The sequence below is a fragment of the Spea bombifrons genome, chromosome 4, assembly GCF_027358695.1.
Source record: "Spea bombifrons isolate aSpeBom1 chromosome 4, aSpeBom1.2.pri, whole genome shotgun sequence".
NCBI lineage: Eukaryota > Metazoa > Chordata > Amphibia > Anura > Pelobatidae > Spea > Spea bombifrons.
The window spans coordinates 87,284,259-87,307,989 of NC_071090.1; the positions used below are offsets into that span (position 1 = coordinate 87,284,259).

The 23,731-nt window shown below is 37.3% G+C and overlaps 1 protein-coding gene across 2 annotated transcripts in view; it reads right to left on the reverse strand.

Moving 5' to 3' along the window:
* Positions 1 to 2,480: 2,480 nt before the first annotated feature.
* ACAN (aggrecan) overlaps positions 2,481 to 23,731 on the reverse strand; it is a 38,456-nt gene continuing 17,205 nt past the window's right edge. Inside the window, exons 8-19 of one of the 2 annotated variants that reach the window (XM_053462388.1) lie at positions 23,359 to 23,533; positions 22,525 to 22,652; positions 20,038 to 20,331; positions 19,116 to 19,313; positions 15,844 to 18,201; positions 15,303 to 15,416; positions 12,626 to 12,739; positions 10,190 to 10,348; positions 9,290 to 9,372; positions 8,048 to 8,192; positions 6,471 to 6,653; positions 2,481 to 4,869 (exon numbers count right to left, since the gene is read on the reverse strand). In XM_053462388.1, the coding sequence (XP_053318363.1) occupies positions 4,790 to 4,869; positions 6,471 to 6,653; positions 8,048 to 8,192; positions 9,290 to 9,372; positions 10,190 to 10,348; positions 12,626 to 12,739; positions 15,303 to 15,416; positions 15,844 to 18,201; positions 19,116 to 19,313; positions 20,038 to 20,331; positions 22,525 to 22,652; positions 23,359 to 23,533 (4,031 nt within the window). In that variant the 3' untranslated portion in view covers positions 2,481 to 4,789. The remainder of the gene's footprint in view (positions 4,870 to 6,470; positions 6,654 to 8,047; positions 8,193 to 9,289; positions 9,373 to 10,189; positions 10,349 to 12,625; positions 12,740 to 15,302; positions 15,417 to 15,843; positions 18,202 to 19,115; positions 19,314 to 20,037; positions 20,332 to 22,524; positions 22,653 to 23,358; positions 23,534 to 23,731) is intronic. The other variant, XM_053462389.1, reaches the window with a different exon arrangement.

Consider the following 23,731-nt stretch of genomic DNA (forward strand, 5'->3'; position numbering starts at 1 on the left):
TGTCTCTGGAAAAGGTCTGAAGGGAACCTGATTAATGAAAATTCCAAACAAGGGGCAACCAGCAGACGTTTTAATCCTCTGGGCACTAAATATTTAAACTATACTGTAGGGTTTGTGATGGGAATGATCTGTACCCCGATTGGAAGTATCTAATGCAATCCAGGGGTCCACTGTCTATAATGGGAAATACAGCCTCCAGGCGCCACCCAAGTCCAAAGTCACGGAGGGTTCCGTGACAGGGTTGCAATAACCAAAAACAGAATTTTTTTAGAATAAGCAAATTATGCTGACTGTACTAGTGCTTAGTCAATCCAATGGAGACAAAAACCACAACCACAACATGCGGAAAACTCCTGGTGTTTGGCTTACTGCTATGGTTAGCACAGTATTTCTCCAAGATCACATATGCATTCTACGTGTTGCTGACCAGCACATATTACAGGCATGTGTGTAATCTGCTAAACAGAATGTGGGACGTAATAACTCACAGGAGGGAATCAGTTGAGTTCTGGTTATTGTCATGTGAAGTACTGATAAAGAGGGTTAGGATCTAGAAATCCTAGTGGCTTTATATTCTTGCAAGTCATGTAACATGTAGAATGGGGCAATGTATTTCTATGATACAAGTCTGGAGGTTCTGCAAGAAGGACCAAGTAGCCCTTCAAGTCAGTAAATACCCAAGATAAAAAAGAATCAATGAGCAGACCACATAAAGGACACACAACTCATAAAGGTCATAGATAGCTACTCATTTGGTAATTATATGTAGATCCAAAGTCCATTAGAAAATAAAAATGTTCTAATATTTCATATACGTCTCTGCTCCACCCTTAAATGAAAAAAATATTTATTCTCAATTTCTCTCAAATTCTCTATTTATTATAGCAGGCTTTCTAAAACAGTTCAATTGTTTTTAAGATATTTATATCCTGACATTTCCATGTCATATTATTATTAGATTATTAGTCACTAATATTTACCGACATGCACCTGAGCTGGATTTCCTCAACAACTTCTTATATTTGTGTATTTTTCAATTTTAAATAGTTGAAAATATTTGAATAGTTAGTGTTGTGCCCCTAGAATACACATTCCAAAATGTGAAAGAACCATTTTTTCCATTAGAGAGCTGGTGTGTGGGACAACCTTTTGTGGAATTTAATGGAAGAACGTTTTAGAAGAAGGCGTATTTTATTTCCACAAATGTACTGAATTATTCATCAAAAAGATAAATGTACCAGCTAGCCTTAACTTTCTTATTATTAATAAGCTTTCTTTTTTTTCAATATGTTAAGAAATCATGATCCATTTTGAAGCGAAAGCTAACATGTAGGCAGTTCACTGTCCAGGCGATGAATAGTTCCCTGTTAAACTTCAACAGGAGAAACCTGTGTATTAATATATAGTAGAGTGTTTCAGTGCTGGCCCTCAAATACCTCAAACAGAACATGTTTTCAGATGGATCAATCAGTGTCTGTCTTCAGGTCTGTGCTAATTAAAGAGGTATTTGTGCTCATATGAGAAGAAATGGTTGGGTTTTTGGGCTTCCCAGAGTTCTGAGACTCTTTCTGTATCATGCAGCTTATTAAAACATCTACTCACTAATGTAATAACATGAACATTTTTTTCATTGGGTTCAAAGCAATTCTTATTATTACTGACAAGGATATATTTTCTATTGTTGGAAAACTCCTGTCTATTTGGCGTTATTGTAAAAGCAAGCCCAGCCTGACTATACTTTAAAGACTTGCCACAGAGTTAAAAAACCTTGCCTGCATAGAGTGAGTTGGCTTGACCTGCACACAAGCTCTACGAGTTATTTTCAGCTCAGCTTGGTTCATTCCTCATACTCACTTTGGCCAACTTCCCCACCTTTACATCATGAGAGTCACAGCCTACAGGAGGTGGTGTGTCTTCATCGGGGACACTACTGGGCTTAAGTTACATCTGGGGCTTAAGCCCGTAACAAGATTCATCAGAACATCTCATTTATAGATTTACGGTATGTCACCTAAGTCTTAGATCTCCTACTCCCTCCATCTACATCTAGAGTGGATGACATAGGTTACTTGCCCTCAAGTTCAAAGAGATACACAATATTACAAAGTTACAAAACTTGCATTTATTTATGTATGTACGGAAAGATCCAAATTGTCTATATGTTACCCAATACTCAGAACCCAATTCTATGGTCTCATGGGAGACACTTGGAGAGGTCTTAGTTTGACCAGAACCCCAGTTAATATTTGGTTGACTGAGTTCTAAGGAGTGGCCGTCTACTAACAGCTTGGAGGTTTCATGCTGCTGGAATATTACCCCAGAATGACCTGAATGGAGGTATTAGAGCAGACTTTTTGGTTTCGCTACTTTCAATAACCACAGCATTGAACTGTATTATAGTCATCATTACATTCTCACACCTAGACATTGGCCTCTCACCTTATACTCACACTCAGCACAAAGACATTTAACAGCAGATCCAGCAGGAAATAAAACAGGTTTGCATTTTATTATACATGTTTCACAAAGTGTTGTTTTTTTCATTGTTAGAAACATCATTCTCTTTGTCTTTTCTGTGCACAAATTTTATAAAATCTTTGTTTTGCTTTTTTACAAAAAAAAAAAACGTTGTACATGACATTACACACAGAGACTCCTTTAGACGTCTAGGAGATTATTGCAACTTCATTTAAATAGAAAATAAAACAAAATTAGTGCTCCAATTGTTTTTTTTAATAACATTATTATTACTGTAATATAAATAGGTGCACGGAAACATCATGCACTGCATGGTCCCCGGAGAGCAGATGGGCCATGGAAGCAAATGTCGTACTATGGGAAGATGTTACAAATTAAATATTAGGTGTCGCTGTAAATGCAGGGGAAGTAGAGTAATGGTGGAATATTCTTTTCTCACGCTTTTGGCAAACCTGTCCACATAATGCCATGCTGTTTCACCATTGTTAGCCGGACAGCACATTTTATCACCGGGGAGGCAAAGTGTTTGTACAAAGACACTGGTTCCCATGACTAGGCCTGTGACTGGCATGAGTCCTTATGTGGCTCTTGGTAAAATATCTGCCACAAGTAATGTTTATATAAATTAGGGTACTACTATATTTTTTTCTTCTGAAATTAGACCCGTCACCTACAAAAATTTGTGCCCCCCCCGAGTATTTCCGCTTACATTAAATGTCAATTGGGCATTTGAGCAAATCTCCTCCTCTTTCTAACCGAAGATATACATTTTGTGTGTATATATATATATATGATGCCAGAAGATATATATATTTATATTTATATATATTTTTGAGTGACAAGTCTATTTTAAAACTTAAGCAAATGGTTGTCAAGACCCATAAGTTAGTCTTGATTCTGAGGAAAATATCGATATACGTTGAACGTCCACGAGCAGGAACATCAAATCTTTGACACCGCAGGTGTTGTGGACTTCCTGTCTAGGCCAAGCATGCTAGGACATGTAGTCCTTTACCTTTGCATTATCAAAGACTGCTTAGTGCTCTCTAAATAAGACGCCCTGATTTATAGACAATCATCTATTCAGCCAGACGGTGTAAAACACAATGATTCTATTTGGCTTTTTTTATGCAGGTTTCTCAAGATGTATGTATTTTTTTTTAACAAAAACGTTAAAGATGTTGATGTAAAAACCTGCATTTTTTGTCAACTAAGTGCATTATTATAAGTGCAGTATTTGAATACCATTTGTGTGCAAAGGTCCCAAAGTATCTTTAACCCCCTTAAGTGCTGGAATAGGATGGTGGTGACTGAATTCCACTGGCATAGGTACTATTAACCCCTTAAGGACAACGGGTTGTCCTTAAACCCATTAAGGACAATGCATTTTGGGTGCTTACATGTCCAGGCTTTTTAAACTATTGTGCAAGTGCAGGGGCCATTTTGGCAAACTATGGGTAGGTTTGCATTAGAATATGATCTGGAATAGAGATGCCCCTGCAGAAGATTATTTAAATTGTGCTTCCCTTATTTATATCCCAGTTGTGATTTATCTGAGCAATACTTGTAATTTATAGAAGGCTTTCTCTCTCTATATATGCATGTGAATAGCCTTCCCAATTAATATTGCACTGTAGCACATGCAGTGAACAAATGGTTAATGACTCCTTCTAAATCAGCTCAGGGATTACGAAACTCTTGTTGGCTGGCTGACCCTGATGTGAGTTTTAGTACACAGGGGTCTGAGAGCCGGCTTTTAGCTTTCTCATCGCTGATTTCTAAGAAGTCGTGGACAGAGCCTTCTCGTCTAAAATACCCACCTACCCCACCCCTTTGTCCTCTCACATTTAAAATACATTCAGCAACAGATCACAATTATTCATTCAAGGTTTTTGACGTGCAATGTAAGTTTGTAACCTTTAATATATTTTTATATATATATATAATTTTTTTTTTAATTCATTCGGCCAGCCTGGAGTTTAAATAATAAAAATATCACATTATAGTCATGTTATAATTAATTAAAACAATGGGACATTAGTCTTTATGGCTTCACATTGCCTTTCTACTTCTTCAAAACATCTTTCCGCTCTCCTTTAAACCCTCAGAAGAAAGGCACAGCATGAGCACTACAAAAGGCACTTCTTTGACCATTAGTAAAAAAATGCTGAAACCTAATTTGCTTTGGTGCTTTTTTTATATACAGCTTGGGTTTTGTTGAATATAAACTCCTTATATGACAAAACAAAAACAAATTGACATTGTTAATATAAATGTTCTTTACAATATGTTTTTTGTGTGTTTGCTTTTTTTAATGGGCATTTTTCTGTGCGGCTTTGGCAATAGCTCTCCGTCGACTTCTGAGGCTTCTCTTGTGTCTGAAAGTGGAAGCTGCAGGGAATTAAACAGAGGGAGAAAGAAAAGAAGGGGGGAAAAAAGCGTATGAGTACAGATTTTTGGATGTCTTGTACAATAATCAGCGAAAGAGGAACGCTATTAACTCGTTCAGCATCTGAAAGGAAGACTACGTGATGTCTTGCTACAAATACACAATACAGATAATATGTTCAGCCTACAACCTACAGAATGGACATACTTTCTCCTATAAGTCTGTCGAGATTGCTCTTGTGGGTATATCCCCCGCTAAGGCACTTGGTTTGAGAAGAGCTGTAGCTTAAGTAGGCCAGTTCCAGAAATCACCGGGCTGGGAAATGTGTAATTATGCCACTTATGGTAGGCAGACCAAAGAGATGGCTTCAGTCTTTCAAACAATCAAATGATCCTGACCACAGTTCACTTAAGCTAAGAAGCACTGCACAAGGCGCATATTGTGCACCGTGGAGAAATAATCTGGTAATTTGTACATAATGACCCAAATGTGCGTGAATACTGACTCCCCTGCGGGCCGAGGTACAGTAACTAATTAATTTGCCTTTTACTTCTAGAGCCAATTGACAAAGGTGTTTTTTTTTTTCTTTTCTACCGCCATGGAGCGCAAATATCAGAGTTGAATGTTTAGGAAAAATCTTGTGTTCGGATTTGTATAGTTAGGTGTGTGATTTCACAGTAATTCGCACATTAAACAAAATGAAGTGAATTCACTAAATGGGGTGTTTGCAGGGGAATTGAAAATGTTCAATTCCATGATTTTAGTAGGCAATTATGAATGGACAGCCTCACTGAGCTTGAAGGACTGGCCCTGTAAAATGCATAAGTAACATGGCTAGATTTATTGAAACGCCATATTAACCCTTGCTGCTGGAGAAGCTCAATCAGACCGGCCATTCATAATTAAATCACAGGGAAGAAGTGTTCAATTCTCTTACAAACTCCCCATTTAGCGATTACACCAAAATAGCGGATTATTACTAGGAATGCTTTCTCCAGCTTTGGATATGTGACATTCTGTGGGACTCACGCACAAGATGCATGCTGTGGGATGCATGTGCAAGGGTATAATGTTGGAAAACATGGACATAGGGGCACCATTGAGTAAAGGAACAAACAACAAGCCACTATTTTACCGCATTTAGGTTGTGTTTTCTGTGCCTTAAATTATGGCATGGCTTATATAAAAAAAAGTGTCTGTAATAGTCACAGTTTTTAATATAACAAATCTCATATATCAAAGCTTAAAGCTTGTACTTTTTCTGCCATCAGCTCAATTATTTTAGAGATAATTAGGTTAAAAGCAAGGGCTATTTCTGATCTCCGATTACATATGCCACTCTAGCCACATTTGTCAATTTCCTGATCCTGTGGATCCTTCTCTTCACCCACCCTTATAAAGGCTGGGTCATGGACAATTATCGACTTAAAATAGCAAGATAAGAGATAATGGGAGGAATAATCAACCAAATCGCGAAGAAGATACAAATCCTCAAAAGCATAATATTTTAATCTGCAAAATAGATAGATGTAATAGAAAAATGATTCAATAAGGGTTATCCAATTATATGTAAGAAACAGAACATGGCAGTTAAAATACTCACGATCTATGCACTGTATCCGTGGCTCATCCCAGTGCCCACTTGGTAGGCACCGGATTATAGGTACGTGGCGTTGTAGATAGCCCTGGTTACACTGGTACCGGATTAATGAGTTAATTTCATACCGCTCTTTCTTTCGTCCCAATGTTGCTGCATTTGGTACCACTGGAGGATCGCCACAAGCCACTACAAGGATGAAAACATGAACATTAGCCTTTTCACATGGATATGCATATCAACACAGTGTTCACGCCTATGATACTGAAAGGGTTAATAAAATACCCCAAGGCTGGATCAGCTAAAAAAGATTCCCCTTTTGTGACAGAGCTATGGAATCTGCTGGCACTATATATACATTAATGTCACAGATGCTAAAAGAATTGGAGTCACCTTTTTACTCAGCACTCCTGCTTCATGAAGACCATCTCTTCTAAACACATGGGATCCCCGTTCAAAAGCCATTACTTAAATCTTGTAATATCAGTTATACGTTAAATAATTAAGTTATAATATTTTATGCAATATCGTATATATCCATGCTTGCAGGTGTAAGATGCAAGGTAGGTAAACACAGATATGGCCGTGTTGTCGTTTTTAGAATTAAAACTAGGTTACCCAAGGAGGCACTGATACCAAATAATGTGTTCTGGTCCTAGCAGGATCTCCTGCTTAACAAAAAAAACTACAGACATCCTTTGCACCAAAAGAGAAATAAAAGGTGACAGATTAAATAAGGAGCAATAATTCTTGTGGTTCCTTCATCTGGAAAGACCGTTGCTTAGGTCCTTAGCATCCCAATAGCCTTGCAGCGCCCTGCTATCTATGTACACTAGAACCAAACATTCTCAGTCTGTCATTGAATTAATGCTGGGTAAAGAATAGTACTGCTAATTAAAATCTCTTGTAAATACCTATTCAATGTCTTCTTATTATCTCTTGCAAAATTTAGTGGCGGGGATATTTATATACGGTGGCGTGTTTTGCTCAGCCTAAGATGCTTAGCAACAAAATCTAAAAAGCTTTCCTGGGAATACAAAAGATTGAGGCTATTGAAAACCACACAAGGCTTCCCTCTTTTATGAGGTGCTGTAATGAGTAATGACCAAGGAAATGATTGTCTTTTGGTGTGATACTTGGGTGCAAATTAAATATCAATGCCAAAAAAACATTATAACAGATCTAAAATTCATTATCCATCTTTTAGTCTCAATGCAGCTCAGCCTAACATGATGCTCTCATATCTAAAGCTTATTAAAAAAAGGTAATGTCAATCAACTGAACAACTATAGAATAATGTTGTATGGTGTCATAAATATATGTTAACAAAGGCAAAGCTAATTGTCTTGGAGCTCATCGTACTGCTCATTAGTGCTAAATATACAAAGAATGTGACGGAACATGAAGGAAACGTTGAATTGATGCTGAAATCACATATTGGAGAAGTTAAAGGGAAACTGTAGCCTAATATGAAACTAAGAGAAACTGTATTAACTTAAGATTTTTGCAATGTAATACAACACAATGAGTCCTCTGATACCATATTGCCATTGGAGGCTTCTGCAATCATTTTTGTTAATTACCTGTTCCTTTTTTGCATGTAAATGGCAGATGGTAATTACATGGCACATCATTCCATTCTCCCTTTTCATGCCAGATCATCACTACACAATCCTCACCAGTTGCAAAGAAATTATCAGGCTGGTTTGGCCTCCAGTTTTCATATTGCTAAAAAAGAAAACAAATCATGTTCAGGTGTATGTTGTCAGAAGGATATTTAACGTATGTTTAAACACTAGAAAGTCCTAAAATAGAGGGGTTTAGCGAGTTGCCTTTTTTATCTTTGTGTTTGGTAAATGTCAAAAATTGTGCCAGTAGCAGAACCAGGGCTGTTTGAAAATAATGAGGTCTAATGGTGTTTGTTTTTACTTCTCACGAGATAATGGTGTAAGCATGTGAATGTGCGATGAAGACACAGAAATGCAAGCAAAGCAGAAACACTAGTATATTCAAAACACGTTTGGATGTTTTTCAAGGTATGAAATACATACAGGGTTATCACAAGTAAAATAGATATGGTAATTGTGATCCAGGGTAATTCCGACTGCCTTGGAGTCAAGAAAGATTTTTTTCCTTTGAGATGGCATTACTGTCTCAGTGAGTTATTTTTGCCTTCTTCTGGGTCAACTAATATGGGTTTGTGAAATGGTTGAAATTCATGGACTATATGTCTTTTTTTAACCTAATTAAACATTTGTCTGTTGAATGCAATATCTTATATGAGATGAGATATTTGTTGTTTAGGTTGCAAACATGCATGTAATAGCAATTATTTTATTTTATCCAGTAATGCTTCCATATTTGTCACTTTCCAATATTGCCACCATTCCATTTCATCCACACACTGAATGTTATACACCGTGTAGAGGACAGACAATCACAGATCCCACATGCCCTGCTTCAACAAAGCATGGTGGCCTTGGCCTTGTCTCAATGACCTGAAGAGTATGTCCTCAAACAATCAAATAGACATCTGGGGAGTTTCCAGGTAGGGTAAATTTAATCTGATGATTTACATTGGAATATTTCATCATATAGTTTGCACACAATTCCTAAGAAGAATGGAAACTACATGACATAACCAACCTTGTGAAATATCAGTTATGAGTAAGTAGGTTTGGAATGTGTCAGTGTGACATTATCTATAGCAACCATTGGTCTAGTGAATGCTGGAGATGTTGTAGATTGTCCAACTTAAACAGGGAGAACAACTACACAGAACAGTTGTTCATATAAGTCCAAACATTATACTCAAGGTGACTTACCAAAGGGTTTCCATCAGACCAACGGAAGTCATTTTCAATAATTTTGTCATTCAGCCCAATCCACTGATAGTCTTGTGCATTGCCTGAATGGAGTGAATGGGATTAGTTAAACTTTCATTATACACATCATTTTTCTTACTGCAGTGACAGCTTTTGACCGCAGGTGTAGTAGTAATGTTGTAATAGAGGCTGTGTACTATAGAATTTTATAGGGTTTTTAACACTGATGTGAATGGTTGATACTATATTGGTTATTTCTAGACCTGTTTTTTTAAATACTACTAGGAATATAACTATTTATTATGGACAATTTTTGAAGGAATTGTCATAAAATGCCTAATGCACTGGGTCTCTGCACTACTGCTTTCTGTGGCGGTAAATCTTATGGATCATATGGATTTTATCAATGGAATTCAAACCATCATTAACAGTTTTTTGTTGACCTAGTAATAGAATCAACCCCTAGTATTCTAATGTAATTAGTGACCATTAAGGAGGCCAAGAAGGAGATTGGGAAAACCCAGGTAGACATCCTTTAGCGAATGGGTTCTTAATCAGCATGCATCATCTGCCTTCTAATACATTAACACTGGCAACATATACATAATGACATTATGATCACAGTCAATGGATATCATTTTATTTTAATAGCTTGTTTAAATAATAATTATCAAAGAATAATAACTGCCACAACTACAATACTAAAAACATAGACTTTGTTAATATACATAGACCAAGAGACAGTACTCATTTCAAATAATTAGCTTTTCAGAATGGCCTACACCAGAAATGTTTAAGCATATTTTCTCTGGAATACCTTTCAAAATTACACCTGTAGTCTTTATTTTACCTCACCTTCATCAATGGTGAAGGTGTATTAACATGTATGTTGGTACTCACCATTCACAAACTCTTGTTCTTCAGGTGAAAGGATGCTAGATAGATGAGCTTGATGGTTTCGACACTGATTCTCTGCATCCACCCAAGTTTCTCTGTCAGAAAAGTGTTTGTAGCAATGACCTTGGAATTTAGTCCAGTCTTCCTCACACACCTCCAGATCTAGAAGATATAAGAAACAAACTGAAGCTCCAGAACAACAACTCTGGTCACTGATGGGGAAAAAAAATTTGAGAGAAGAAGGCTTCTTTCAATGTCCAATGTAGAACCTGTAGAATTCAAAATCTCAGGGTCATTGGGAGAAACAGAGTAAGTATTATTAGAGGTGTGTTTCTTTGACCTGAAAGTCTTGAGTGAAAAAGAAAGAGAAAGACACGTCCGCACTCAGACATACAAAAGCTTATAGACAAAATGTAACCAATGCAGGTTCCTCTAACCCCATGTGTGCAATGTGAGTGTCAATTTGCACAAGTACTTGGATTGAACACTTTGAGTTCCGATGGTAACTCAAATTGACATCGAATATGCTAACAGCTGTGGTGATGACATCAGTCAGAAGGTAGACGAAGAAAAGCCTATAACAATGGACATAATGGGCATAATCGAAAACAGAATATTTGCTATATTTTTCAATTGTGTAAAAATTGGCACTGTTTCTTTAAGATACAGAACCAAAGTGTAAGTAAACTTGAGTTAATTCAAAAGTCCAGAACAGATACAAGATTTGCAATTAGGTTAGACTTATCTGTGTTCATTCGCTGCACTTTCCAATATTCCACACATTAAATTGTATTAACGCTACCAATTTCTTTAGCTAAAGGGAAGTTAAAACTAGCAATAAAAATGGAATTGTAACACATTTGAAACACTGCTGATTTCATTATAAACATTGCGTAATTCATTTAGAAATGGAACAGAAATGCTTTTAGCAATAGTCAGATTCTACTTTGAAAAAAAGCTATTCAAATGAAAAAAAATAAAGTAATTTAATAATTCTGGCAAATTATGGCCTCTAAACAGACAATTGTCTAAAATAGATGAAAAGGAAATAAATAGAGTTTCCATTATTCCATCAGAACATTAACATTTCTGTAACAAACAAATAAACATACAATTTAATTTTGGCTGACCATTATCTAAATTAAAGATTTGGGAACTCATTTTACATAAATCCAAGAAATTAGTGTTTTCTGAGGCTGAATCGCCTTCTTTTCCGGCCCGTGGAGCAATTTATTCATGACATAGAACAAAGAGGGTATTGTATAAAAGGGGCTTTAAGTTTTAAAATGCATTTTATCAATAATAAAATCAATAAAATGCTCCAATAAGTGGGGTTTTGGGATTTGCTAAGGCGATTTGGTTGGTTCCATTAGGCGTGTGCATCAGTAAGATTTTGAACTGGTGATGTCCCCTCATTCTGCCTCTTCCATAGACTTATTCCTAATTTTAAATTGGGTTTCTCGTAAAGCAAGAAGTATACCCAAGTATACCCTGGTCTTCATCACACCAGCACAGGTGGCCCCATAATAAAGCAGGTCTGACTGCTCTATCTGTGCTCATCTAAGGAAATCCTGATTGTGATGGAGGTACTTGAGGACCAGCATTGAGATTATCTGCTACTGCTGTAGATGGCTATAAAATCCATCAGACAGGCCAGTGTATTAGCATATGGCAATGCTATAGTATATAGCATTCTACTATAGAGTGACAAAGACTACATGCCCACTGATGGTGTATATGTGCAATATGCTTGGATGCAGCTGAATAGCTCTGTTACAGAAGCTGCTCACAACTGCATATTAAGTAATAAATAATGAGAAAAATACCAGGTTAACACATTTTTCCCCACCTAATAAAAATTGTGGACATAGACACAATTTCTGGTGAATTTTACGATAATAACTGATTAATCATATCAAGGCAAATTTAACAGGAGAATAGGGGGTATTTACATAAATAGCGTACAAAACTTAGGTTGATCACATACTCAATGGACCTCGCAAGGTTTGTGTGGCAACTGATGTAATGTGTTATCTAAAAATGGCTGGTGGAATGCTGTCAAAAGAACTGGACATTACCACAGAGCAGACTCATTTGAATTATTAATATAAACTGGACTTAGTTTCAACTAGGATCCAATATATACAACTGCATCTGGTGAAAGGAACCTGCAGTTGGCCAGAGAAGAAGACAATGTTTAAAGTGATAATGATGATAAGGTCATGTGCTTCACATGTATCTTGAGCTGAAACAAAGAATGTTAAATAAGAAACTGAAAAGAAATGGAATGAAATAAGATTATTCAACATCCTTACTCTTCTCACACAGGCAGGCCTGTATTAGGATATGGCCCACTGAAACAAGCACAATCCTTTGCTTTTGAGGCAGGGGTTTGGATGCATTTGTTAGTAAAATTAGCTCAAGCCACATTGGTCGTACCGATCTGACACAGGTCCCCTCCGTAGCTGGGAAGGCATAAGCATTTGAATGAGTCGATGCCATCAACGCAGGTAGCTCCATTCACACAGGGGCTTGAGTAGCACTCATCAATGTCTGTAAAAAATCAAGGGTCTGCCATTAGGTCTCCTGCTGCTACCCTGTCCAAAAAAAGGAGAGCAACTACTTGTTCTGTACTGCTTCAGATGCTGCTGCTACGGTATGCATATATTGTATATATACATATACATGACCCTGTTTCTGGAACAAGGTTATGCGTTTTTAGTTAAAATATTAAAGCAATGTATTACCTTACTGACTCTTAAATTATTAGGTTAGCAGTCATATTAGATAGTTTTTTTGTTGGCTTTAATAAATTGTTTGGCTTAGTTTAGAGAAGAGGTGATAACAAGATCCCTTTTTTATTGCTAAATGACGTACTGTGATCATCCACATGGCGCAGGAGATATTTGTGTAGACAGGTAAATTACTAGTACTTAATATGTTAATTAATTAACTAGTGTTAATATAGCATTTTAGAAGAAAATATGGCTGTCACCAAATTTAGATTATTCAATTTATATATATATATATATATTAGGGAATTCTAACATAGAACATTATCTTAAGTGTTTGTGAGAATTAAAGGACCTAAATTAAAACTTCAGCATTTAGGATCAAATATTTCCAGTTATAGTGAATATCAATAATCTCAAGTGTGCTAAACTGCATGCTTTACTATAAATTGTCCTTTTTTGCTAATTCTGTGGATTTATATTATTTTATTAAATATATAACGATATAAAAATCTAATTTAATGTATCTCTGGACAAAGAATATAATCTTTCCTTGAACAAAACTAAACAAAAAAAATCAACTTTTTGTGTAATTTGAGGTTTGTTTTTTTTTTCTTTTGACATTGAAGGGTCATTTATCAGCAACCAGGTAGGAAGATAGCATTATACATAATTTTAGACTAACACAATTTGTGTTAACCCATAATGCATCTGATTATCATAGCCAAAGGTATCAGCCACACAAAAAAGTGCGCAGTTAGAGCACAAATTGATTAAGGCAAAATTAAATTACCCACACTCCTAATATAAACTCCTTAGTTTTGGCGATTATATTCTATAAAATATTGACGTTCATTCTATATATTTATATTAGTAGGTGTGTGCTATAGTTCATGGCCATTGATAAATAACCTGGCTATTATTAAAAAAAAAATCCCCAGTCCATAGATAATAGTAGGTGATCAAAAGCCTATTCTGCATTTGGAACTGTGTACCTAATCCAAGTAGAATGAAAGCTCAGAATCCTAGCATGTTCTATGTTTGTCAGTAAGCAGCAGCAATTTGAACCAGAACTGAATGGACACCGACTGAACAAGCAACACTTTCTCCTTTTTTTTTTTACTTTTTAATTAGCATCAATTATGTTTTAAGCAGGCTGAAAGAGGGAAATTAGGCATTTAGCTAAAGCAAGGCAGACGGCAGGGAGTGCTGGGGACTTAAATATGCAGGAGATTAGACGTTTTAAGCTTCTTCTTTCCACCTAGCAGGTCTGGTGAGGTTTTTCATACAAAATTCCTGGAGGAGAACAAAATGAAGAGAACAAAACATATCACAGTACCAAACAATTTAATCGCCTGAAAAATTAGTTCAATTTCCATAGGTTCAATGGATTTTTCTACGTTTAGAAAAATTCCTGTTAAATAATTTTCAGTGCCTGCTGAAGAAAAGTAGCAGTGATGTTAAATTTATTTTATTATCTTTTTCTTATAAGAAAAAAATCCTGAAATTTCAATTGTGCCGTTTTTATAACAACTTTGCACTGATTTTGATAAATGACCCAATTCTTCTTTGCTAGAGACAGGATAATAAGCAACAATTTTGTTTCTATTTGAATAACATTTAGTTGCCCTGAACATTTACAGGCAAACATATTTTTCTTTAAAAAAAAACTCCTCTAAGGTTTCAATGAGGTTTTCAGTTTACATTTCCACAATATGGCAATTCTTTTTTTTTTCTAATTTTTTCTTCAACAAAAAATAATAAAATGAATACAGAAAGAAATTGATTCATACAAAACTGTGCTGTGCATATAGAACGGTAACAAAGAGAACTGTAGTTCAGCAACTATTTGGGATTTCAAGCCATGAAAAATAAACAGCCAGTGAACCTCAGGGAAACTTTCAAAGTGGTCCTTGGGATAATCCATACTGAGACTCTCAAATTTCCAAAAATCTAATTAACATTCACAGGAGGTGCAGAGGCATAAAACGTGTGGACATAGATTGAAAATGGTTGGCGAGTGGGGAAACCAACTTAATAAGAATCAGCTACTAGTAAGCCATTTCCTATGTACATAAGTTATGGCAAACTAAAGTCAACAGACAAATATATAAAGCAAGGACCCATGAGGATAGGGTCACAATGACTGATAGGTTACCTCTATCGACAAAAGATCAGCCCAGGATATGATATTCACTTGAGCAACGCTAATTAAAATTGGAATATTGCAGCTGAACACAAGAATTGCCCACCCTATTAGTGAAGTCTTAGTTAGTTTGCCTTTAGTGATATCATCACTGATAAAGTTCATGGAAGCTCTGCAAATTGTAAAACTAATTATCATTAATTAGTCAACATAAAATACCAAAGGCATAATATTTTACCTATATCACAGTGGTCGCCTCCGTATCCTGGCGGGCACTTACAAGAAACTCTCCCTTCCTTTTCTACACATGTTCCAGCCCCGCATGTCAGATCAGCACATGTTCCAATAATTCCTACAGTCATCAGAAATATTCATAGGATCATTGTTTGTAAATGATCTTCATACATAATTAAATAAAGTGTGGTAATATATATATATATATAGAACAGATTAATTAGAAATTGGAATTTCTGTAACACACACACATACAGAGTGAATCTATCTATCTATCTATCTATCTATCTATCTATCTATCTATCTATCTATCTATCTATCTATCTAAAATTGAAACATTGAGACTACCAAAGTGCTAATAAATGGTTGTTTTTTCCGGTACTATATCTCAGTTTATAAATAGCAAGAGAAAAAGTATAGCAATCTCTATTCTATTAGTACTCAAATTCTTTTTTTCTGCATATGATAAGTAGTTGTAGTCCACCAACACCTCGAGAGGCATACTTTGGCTATACCTAGATTATGTTTATGGAAAAGATTATTACCTTCAACTTCAGTCACATCGGTCAGACTTGGTGCTGCTGATGACATCGCTGTAGATAGCTCAGTTTCTTCACGAGCATATTCAGGTGACTTTGATGGAAGTAGTATTTCAGATTCTGGTTCAGAAGTGCTGATAATAATATCAGGCACAGATGTTTCACCTGAGAAATCTGGAGTAGAAGCTGGAGAATGTCCAGAGATGTCTGCGCTGCTTTCTGTGCTTCCTTCAAGAGATAGTTCAGTGACCCCACTAGCTAGTGGAGTTCCAGAAGATTCTCCACTGGTGTCAGGGGAAATTTCACCACTAATATCACCTGAAGCCGATGTTTCTATTACATATGGTAAGGTTACTCCACCTAGCTCTTGTGAAACTGTTGGTTTTGTCACAACCTCAAATATATCATCAGTGATAAACGTGACACCAGAAAAACCAGAAGCATCAGTGCTAGAAAACTCTCCACTAACTTCTTGCTTTCCGGATCCACTTATCACATTAGCTCCAGATGCTTCGGCTGATGCTTCTCCTGAAGAAAATCCACTAACCTCAAATATTCCTGATGGGCCCTCGCCTGCCTCCTGGGTGACAGGATCTTTTGTTGGAAGCTCAATTAACGTGATATCAACATGAGATATGGGAGGGATTCCAGAAAAACCACTTACATCTTCAATCCCAGAAGGCAAACCACTCACAAATGCAATTCCAGATGTATCTCCACTTGAAATTCCACTAATATCTACTTCACCACTAGGGACCCCTCCGGAAATAAAACCACTTATATCTATAAAGCCTGAAGGCTCGCCACTAGCCCCAGACACACCTGATACATCACCAGAGAGACCTTCATCTCCAGAGAAAAAGCCACTTACTTCCACCGACCCTTTCCCTTCCTCTTCCTTCTCTGTTGGTTGAATAACTTGTTTTAAGCTTTCATCTATAAAAGTGACACCAGAAGCTTCACCACTTTCCTCAAAAATACCAGAGGCAAGACCACTAATGTCAAATATGCCAGAAGGCTGTCCACTTATGTCAAGAATTCCAGAGGATTCACCACTAAAGTCTACTATTCCAGAATATCCCCCACTTAAATCTGTCACACTTGATGAGTCACCACTCAAGCCAGATAAGTCACCACTAATGTCTAATATCCCAGATGTTTCTCCACTTAAACCTGACAAATCTCCGCTAATGTCAAGGACTCCAGAAATTTCATCACCACTAATGCCAGTTATACCAGATTGTTCCCCACTAATATCGATTATGCCAGAAATGTCCCCACTAATATCGATTATGCCAGAAATGTCCCCACTAATATCGATTATGCCAGAAATGTCCCCGCTAATATCAGCTACGCCAGAAATGTCCCCGCTAATATCAGCTACGCCAGAAATGTCCCCGCTAATATCAGCTACGCCAGAAATGTCCCCGCTAATATCAGCTACTCCAGAAATGTCCCCGCTAATATCAGCTACGCCAGAAATGTCCCCACTAATATCAGCTACGCCAGAAATGTCCCCACTAATATCAGCTACGCCAGAAATGTCCCCGCTAATATCAGGCACTCCAGATATATCCCCACTTATTTCTATTAATCCAGAAGTAATTCCACTAACATCAAATCCAGAGGGTTCTCCACTGATGTCAACAAACCCAGAAACCTCTCCACTCACATCAATTCCAGAAGACAATCCACTGACTTCTAATCCAGAAGACTCACCACTTAGTTCAAATCCTGAAGGTATACCACTTAAGTCACCTGATGGCAGCCCAGATATTTCACCGGAAGCACTAAATTCTGTTTCTCCTTTTCCTTCTGCTTCTGTTTCAGGTGCCTTTGTTGCACCTTCTATCCATGTTGTATCCACATGAGTAATAGTTGGGAAACCAGAAGGAAGTCCACTAATATCTTCAATACCAGATGGAAGACCACTCACAAACCCAGATGGCAAACCACTAGGTAATTCAAGGCCAGATGGTTCTCCACTAATGTCTCCAGAAGACCATCCACTAATATCTATTGACGTAGAAGACAGCCCACTAACTGTTCCAGAAATTTCTTCATCCCCAGAAGGCAATCCGGATGGTAGTCCACTGATTTCACCTGATGGCAGCTCACCAGAAACATCTCCAGAAGGAAGACCACTTACTCCAGACACACCACTTTCTTCTCCACTAACTTCAGGAAACCCTGATATTTCAAGTCCTGATGGCAATCCACTTTCCTCGATTCCTGAGACTTCTCCACTAGGCTCTCCTGAAATGTCTCCAGAAGGTTCACCACTAACCCCACTGGCTACTGCAGATGATTCTCCACTTATTTGTTCAGTAACTGTACTCACAGGAGGAATGGCTGAAGGGCTCACTTTGTACGACCAAGAGAAATATACAGAGAGAAAAAGATAGAGAGAGAAATTAATTACTGACTATATATATATATATATGTTAAAAACAGTAAACATAAATAATAAAAACCAACATTTAATATATTTTTATAACAATATTCTTATAATTTATAATTGTCTTTCTTAGTTCATAAAATGAAAGCCTGCGTGCCCACCCATCCTTGAGGGGCCTGAGTACCAGCCTCCTCCCTTCAGACTATGTGCCCTGGCCTTGGAAGGGCTTCTGTTTTTTGGGGGGATTTTTTGACAGTTCAATCACAAGTATGTATAACCTTATGGAGATAGCGTACTGTGTAAAATATTCTACATAGAGACTGACCATTTATCTAAAAAATGATATGATCATTGCTCTATAATTTTACTGTTTCAATGTTACAATGTTTGCCCACCAGGCAAATATCCCGTGAGCCGCTGGCCAACATTGCTCCATACTCACTGCAGTAGGACTAGATTCACTTGGAAACCAACATAATACTGCCCAACATATTGCCTATCATCCTCGCCAATGCATTTCAGTTAATGACATTACAAACTGATGGTCACTGAATTTTTTAGAAGTCTGGTCTAAAATATTACTTAGAGGTTTGGCACACATTATATTTTACTATTGTTTTTATTCTTTACGTATCTCATAATATCACTATATTCTTAGCAATGACCACATATCTCTTTTGTTGATGCGCAAACATAAAATTTGGTGACAGATAAGGACCATTCGGCCTATCTAGTCTGTCTGTTTTATCTGCTGTAAAAACTTAATCAGTCCTTGGTTTCATCTTAGATTCATAGGCCTATCACATAAAGATCAGTGTTCAATTTGTTTAGAAAATAAACATTCATTACTACTCCCTGATATAACAATTGTTTAGCATACCTGTTAATATCTCAACAGTTGGGACAGCAGTAACATTTGCCAACCACAAGTCTGTCTGATTCTCAAATTCAGTGGAAATCTCTGGTTCCGCAGTTGTCCCTTCTCCAGAAGGTTGCCACTCCAAGCCAGGAACCACCTGAGTCACAAAAAGTTCTTCTTCAATCGATGTAGTAGCTGGAACATCTAAGACTGGGTGAGCTAAAAGATAATTTGTAAGATTTTATGAAGCACTGTACAGTCATCTTTAGTTAACGTGCATCATTAGAGTCTACAATGATTTTAATATTGCTTAAAGATGAAAATGAATGTAACCGGCGTACTTGCTTTCTGAGGACACATTTAAAAACTATCTCATATTTCAGTAAGTTTTAAGAACGATCCTATATTTTCCTAAATGTAGAACTTGATGATACATGGAAAATTATCTCTGTGTTCATGAGACTTAGGGCCCCCAATTTTGGAGTCATAACTGCTCCATCTTAACACTACCAAAGTTATTTTAAGCCATACACCGGACACCTTAGTGAAGCCCAATTGTAATATCAAAGTCACTTATTTATAGACTATATGACAGATCACCTTCACAAGGCACAATGACTGAAACCCAGTGTTTGAAACACATCAATTCATTCAACATGGTTGGCTATCTATCTATCTATCTATCTATCTATCTATCTATCTATCTATCTATCTATCTATCTATCTATCTATCTATCTATCTATCTATCTACATCTCTATCTATCTATCTATCTATCTATCTATCTATCTACATCTCTATCTATCTATCTATCTATCTATCTATCTATCTATCTATCTATCTATCTATCTATCTATCTATCTATCTATCTATCTATCTATCTGTAGCCAAGTTCTGTGAAAACATTCTATAGATGTATACCTGGTACCTTCAAAAGAACTTACCTTTAAAGCAAAAAGCATGATGTTTTGATAAGGGATCAGGGAACCCTGTTTGATTTGGATGAACATAAACTGTTCTCACTCCAGGCTGGTCTCCCCCACAAGCCCGACGTGGTGTCACAATGGGGTAACGGATGCTTCCATCAGCTAGCCAGCCTGCCCTGCACTTGTGCAGTCCATTTTTCCAGGCGCCATATAGTTGTCCAGTTGAGGCTAAGGTGGCATTCTTGCTCTCGCAAAAATCCTTTGCTTCTTGGAAAGTGAACTGATCTGGTTTAGTTGCAAAAAACACTTCACCTGCAAAGATTAATATTGTGATTAATTATTTATGTAACAGTTAATTTAGGTCAATAACTAACCTTACCACTAGAGCAGCATTAATGAAGAATAACTCATCACGTTTGACCAGCATTAAAATTATTCTGCATGTTACACCTTATATGTATTTCATTATCAGAATACTAAGAGCATATTGGTGTCGTGCAAAATTAAATAACATAATTTTCTGTACACCTATAAATATTCTGTATTCTCCCTTTACATTTATATATATATACTTCTCATTGATGCAACTTGGCCAGTAGCATCCACTTAATGGAGGAAACAGAAAACTATCCTGTATGAGAAGAAGTTCTAAAAATATAAATTTCATATTTTGTACTTAAACATCTGGTCCAGATTATTTATCATCTCATTAGGAGAGCCCTTAAAATCACAGTCTGAACATGAGGATGTTCTGTTGTTTATGTACCCCGTTTATTGGTTTTGCTGTACAAAACCCTAATGCTAAAAACCTTAAATTTGTTTGATAAAAATAGCAGATTTATATGAAATTGAATTAGTGTAGTCCCAATCAAACTAAAAGAAGTATTTTCATGTAAACAGCTACTGCAAGGCTGCACAGATTTGCTGAACATATTTCATTGCTGATCATAAATCTAAGAACAAATTATGCTGTGTTTCAGATCAACAGAGATTCTGAAACAATTTCCTAATGGGGTTACACACAAAAACCAGTTACATTCTCCTTAATGATCTGTGAACAAGCAATGAGAGATGCGCTTAGCGTAATCAAATTAAGTCACTTTTATTTCCTAAAAACAAAGCAAAAGGGTTTTAAGTGTGTATTAAGTACACATAATAACCACAGCCCATCTTGCTGTTTTTTTTTAACCCTTTAAGACACGGAGGAGAGGGAAATATGCTGTTCATTAATTAGCATAATAACATGATGCCCCAGGACACATAGACGCCAAGGGCTGCATGATGGGCATACCTGGGAACTTCTGTGCTCTAGCTACACGGAACCTACACGGAGCCTACACGGAGCCTACCCTTGCAGGACTACTCCAGGACTGCCCACTAACATCAGTGGGCTGTCCCCCTGATGTCGGGGGTGGTCTTGCTGATGTCAGGGGCATTCCTGCTGATGTCAGTGGGCATTCCAGCTGACATCGCCGTGAACACTATAATTAAAAGTGGAAATGGGCTTGTCAAGACCCTGCTCCCGGGACCCGGAGAAGTGGTGCATCTCCCGTAGTTCTCTGGGTCAAACCCAGAGAGTTCCCAGGTATGATGATAGGTGAGGGCCAAGGATTCGGTTCTAGGTGTGGCCTGTGGGTGCTGTCACCCTACTTAAACCCCAGGTATTTTGGTCTCCCTCTTCCTTTTTTTTCAATTAGGACAGTGAAGCTGATTAGCTGTTCCATCATGTCAGATTTGGAGAGCCTAGTGGAAGTGGTGAAGGAAGGCAGCTGCGGAGACAGCTAGTGGAACAGCTTGGGGAACTCCCCGGGCTTAGTCAGGTGGGATGGCCTTCCCTTCCATCCCCTCCTGTAGTCCCCCAGCCCTCTAGGGGCACTAGCATAAGCAATCAGATTCCTGGGTTGCTGTTAGAAAATGAATGACCAATAAGTACACAAAACAAAGCAAGAATTCAGTGAATACCATTCAAAAACACTAAGTGAAACTTTTTGTCTGCTTGAATTGCATTTGCACAGAGGGTGTATTGCGTTCTCTAGTAGCATTTATATGATGACTGGTTACTTTCTGTGCATCCCTTATGGGTTATCCTGTAAATGTTGTGCATGTGTGTATATATTTGTTTGTGTTTAAAGTTTTTTTCAGTCAGTTCCTCATTAAAATTATTTGGGGGGATCCCCCTTGATCTTGTATGAGCCAAGCACGGTTGGAGCCATTCTTGTTTTTTTGACCTGTTCAATCGCTCACTAACAGAGTTGAGGATATGTGACATGTAGATGACCCACGATGTAGAAGCGAATGGAGGAACAGATCTCCTGCTACCCATGCTAAACACAATAACAGTGCCACAAACACTCTTTACCTCTTCAGCGCTAAATCAGCCCATTACTGAGTTACCCAGAAGATTATACTTAAAGAGATACACAAAACATAGCAACCACTAGGACACACAAACATGGTTCTGTTGATTTTGCATCCCTGTTGTGTTATTGTTGTTGAATCACATACCTCTTAGAGAATCAATATAACAATACACATCATAAACTTCTTCAGGATTCACCACTCCATAGTTACGGACCCCAGGAAATCCATTCTTGTCACCATTGCAGTTTTCTCGAGGGTTGACGATTGGGTATCTATAATGCAGAAAAACATTTTTTTTTGTCCTCTAAGGATGTATGGATGTTATGAAAAAATGTCTCCACTTGAAATACTAACAATTATGGGTTATTATTTCTAGACACAATACTGTTCAGAGTTACTTTGACAGTGAACCATGCATCACCCATTTTTCCCATTCTTCCTGTTTATGTCTTCTATGTATTATTCTGTTTATGCACTTGCAACAAGATACTGTAATCACTTAAATAGCTCAGCCGCTCTTAGAGCAAGGTTGAATTTAAATTCCAAACACCCCTTGGCACAAAGGAGTGCTGTGTCACCACAAAATGGTGAAACAAGCAGAACAATATTATAAAAATACACTCTGATAATTTGCAGAGGCACCTTGCAAAAAACTCTGTGCAGTGGAATTTCCAGTACGTACTGTAATCAGGGTTAGATTTACCCAGGTTCCCCTAGGCCCAAATTGTCATGGTAAAAAAATCAAAAATTTAAAAAGGGTTTACAGGCTATACCGCCCTGGCTGTCATGAACCAGAGTTGTGGCTACAACTGGACTTTGGGACCAAGGTGGACAAGAGGTCCTCTTTATTATTTGGGCTTTTTTTGTGATCAGAGAGGAAACACAAATACCCATTACTATGTTCTTTGCTTTAGCCCATCTAGAAAACGTTCTGTGGATGCTCACGACTCCATTGCAATAAAACCATCTATGTTGTACCTGACACTTTGGTCTGATATCCATCCAGCGTCACATTGATCGAATCCAGCTTCATAGGCAGCTTGTAGTTGAGCAGGGCTGGCGATAACAGCATTGTTGTCCAGACAGGCCTGTTTGGCCTGAGTGAAATTGAGGGAGTATCGACTGGATCCAGCACGATAATGAAACACAACACCTTTTCAAAAAACAATACTATGGAGGTTAGTGACCAACTTCCCTTTGGCTTGCTGTATAACCTGTATACAGGAAGGCTGATAAAGACTCTTATTACCACCAAAAAACTTACGCAATGCTAGAAAAGATTTAAAAAACAACTTTCCTTATAAAATTCACGTATAGTGTATCAAGAGCCCCAGGGCTTTTAAAGACACCT